At 26.6% G+C, this 1,746-nt stretch overlaps 1 protein-coding gene across 1 annotated transcript; it reads left to right on the top strand.

Moving 5' to 3' along the window:
• Window positions 1-395: 395 nt before the first annotated feature.
• LOC106755042 (serine carboxypeptidase-like 10) lies at window positions 396-1,734 on the top strand. Its single transcript, XM_014637141.2, has 4 exons — window positions 396-598; window positions 692-844; window positions 931-1,002; window positions 1,584-1,734. The coding sequence occupies exons 1-4, from the start codon at window positions 500-502 to the stop codon at window positions 1,701-1,703; spliced, it is 444 nt and encodes a 147-aa protein (XP_014492627.2). The 5' UTR covers window positions 396-499; the 3' UTR covers window positions 1,704-1,734.
• Window positions 1,735-1,746: the final 12 nt, after the last annotated feature.

Raw genomic sequence — 1,746 nt, 5'->3', positions numbered from 1 at the left:
TAATTTTGAGTAAAGTTTGTCCCAACTGCTGAAGTGTTGACTTTTTTATTATTGACAATATTAATTGTAAATATCATGCTAAGTGGAGTTGAACCCAGAAATTCTCTTATTCTCTTAATTCCCCAAACTGAAGTTTTGACCTAAATTGTGTGTGAAAATATTTAGACATCCTTTCTATATTGATAAGCACAGTCTAATCAACCATTCAAGTACAACTACTTCTAAAAAAATTAAGAGAATGATATTAATTAGTCATAAATGATAGGAATAATTTGTTATTACAAACATCAGTTATACATGATATGCTATTTTCAGAGATATCGTGGTANATCTTTATATTATTTCAAAAATTTATATAATGACTACTACATAACTAATAAAACCAAGTTGCTTATTCATAAATTATACGTTGTTTGTTTAAAAGTGTATGCTGATTATTCGAAAATAGTATGCTACTTATTCAAAAATAACTTGTTTAAATGACATCGATTCTGACCTCATGTATGGACAGTCACTGAAGAGAAATTGTAAAGAAGAATATATAAATGTAGATTTTAGAAACGAATTGTGTTTAAGAGATCTCAACTACTATGATGAGGCAAGTAATTACCATCCTAATTCTGTGTTCTGTTTTTTTTTTTACCTGATGAGTTTATTCACCACAATAATAAATATTGTTTCTTATGTTCAGTGCCTCTCAGGAATCGATCCATATAACATCTTGTATCGCTATTGCAAAGATGATTCTACTAAGAAACATGAAGGTCCATGGATTAGATCTCTGACTCAAAAGTTTGACTCCTCTCTTAATTCTCCTCTCACAGAGTGGGACACAAGATGCCAAGTAATTCTTGCGTACCGTAAATGCACTCTCAAAACTTTATGTCCACAATGGTTTCAATTTGATTTCGACATTTTACATTGTTGTAGACATATCATTTTTTCCTTGCCACTCAATGGGCCAATGATCAGAGTGTTCGGAAATCGCTGCACATTCGAGAGGTTTGACATATTATATATATATATATTGTTTGAAAGCTGATTCTATATTATATATTAAGTAAAAAAGACAAAGTTAAATATTATATAAAAAATAAAATTTATTCATTATTTTGAAATGTGATATAAGAGTTTTTAGAAAATCGATTTTTTAGAAAATCCTTCACATATATATTCATTTTTTTTTATTCTTTTTTTTCTCTTAATGTAAATTTTGTAGTATAAGGAGTAAAAAGATTAGGTTCTTTTATACTAAAATAATATAATGAGTATATTATATATATGTATAGGTTATTTGCATATATAATATAAATTGTTTTACAAATTAAATATTTATAAATTTCAGTGAGTTTTTAAAATACATTCTGTATCATTTATCCCCAAAACTATTTTTGAAAACAAATAATTTAAAACTTTTTAATGCATAACGTATATTTTTTTATATTCCTAAATCATTATTATTTTATGATAAAATAAATTATTTGTAAATATTTTTCCACATAAGTACAGTACTAGAAATAATTGAAAAATGAAAGGATAAAATATATAAATAATGTTGGTAAGTTTCTGTATCTTGATGGCAGGGAACAAAGGGTAAATGGGAACGTTGTTGGAAAAGTGATTTTGAGGAAGAGATCTCTAGTAGCTTCGTCTTTCATGTAAATCTCAGTGCGAAAGGATATCGTTCTTTAATATATAGGTGAAGAGTTATATATGTTTTGTTTTGAAAAGTTAGTTTGCATATGT

This window comes from Vigna radiata, unplaced genomic scaffold (genome assembly GCF_000741045.1).
Source record: "Vigna radiata var. radiata cultivar VC1973A unplaced genomic scaffold, Vradiata_ver6 scaffold_1611, whole genome shotgun sequence".
Taxonomy (NCBI): Eukaryota; Viridiplantae; Streptophyta; class Magnoliopsida; order Fabales; family Fabaceae; genus Vigna; species Vigna radiata.
Note: the sequence above shows the minus strand (reverse complement) of the source record. Positions and strands in the feature narration are given on the sequence as shown.

Excerpts from the sequence above, each read along its gene's own strand:
- LOC106755042 (XM_014637141.2), top strand. The coding sequence starts at position 500 with ATGTATGGACAGTCACTGAAGAGAAATTGTAAAGAAGAATATATAAAT. Across the intron at positions 845-930 it reads AGTGGGACACAAGATGCCAA|ACATATCATTTTTTCCTTGC; the intron begins GTAATTCTTGCG and ends ACATTGTTGTAG. Across the intron at positions 1,003-1,583 it reads AATCGCTGCACATTCGAGAG|GGAACAAAGGGTAAATGGGA; the intron begins GTTTGACATATT and ends TCTTGATGGCAG.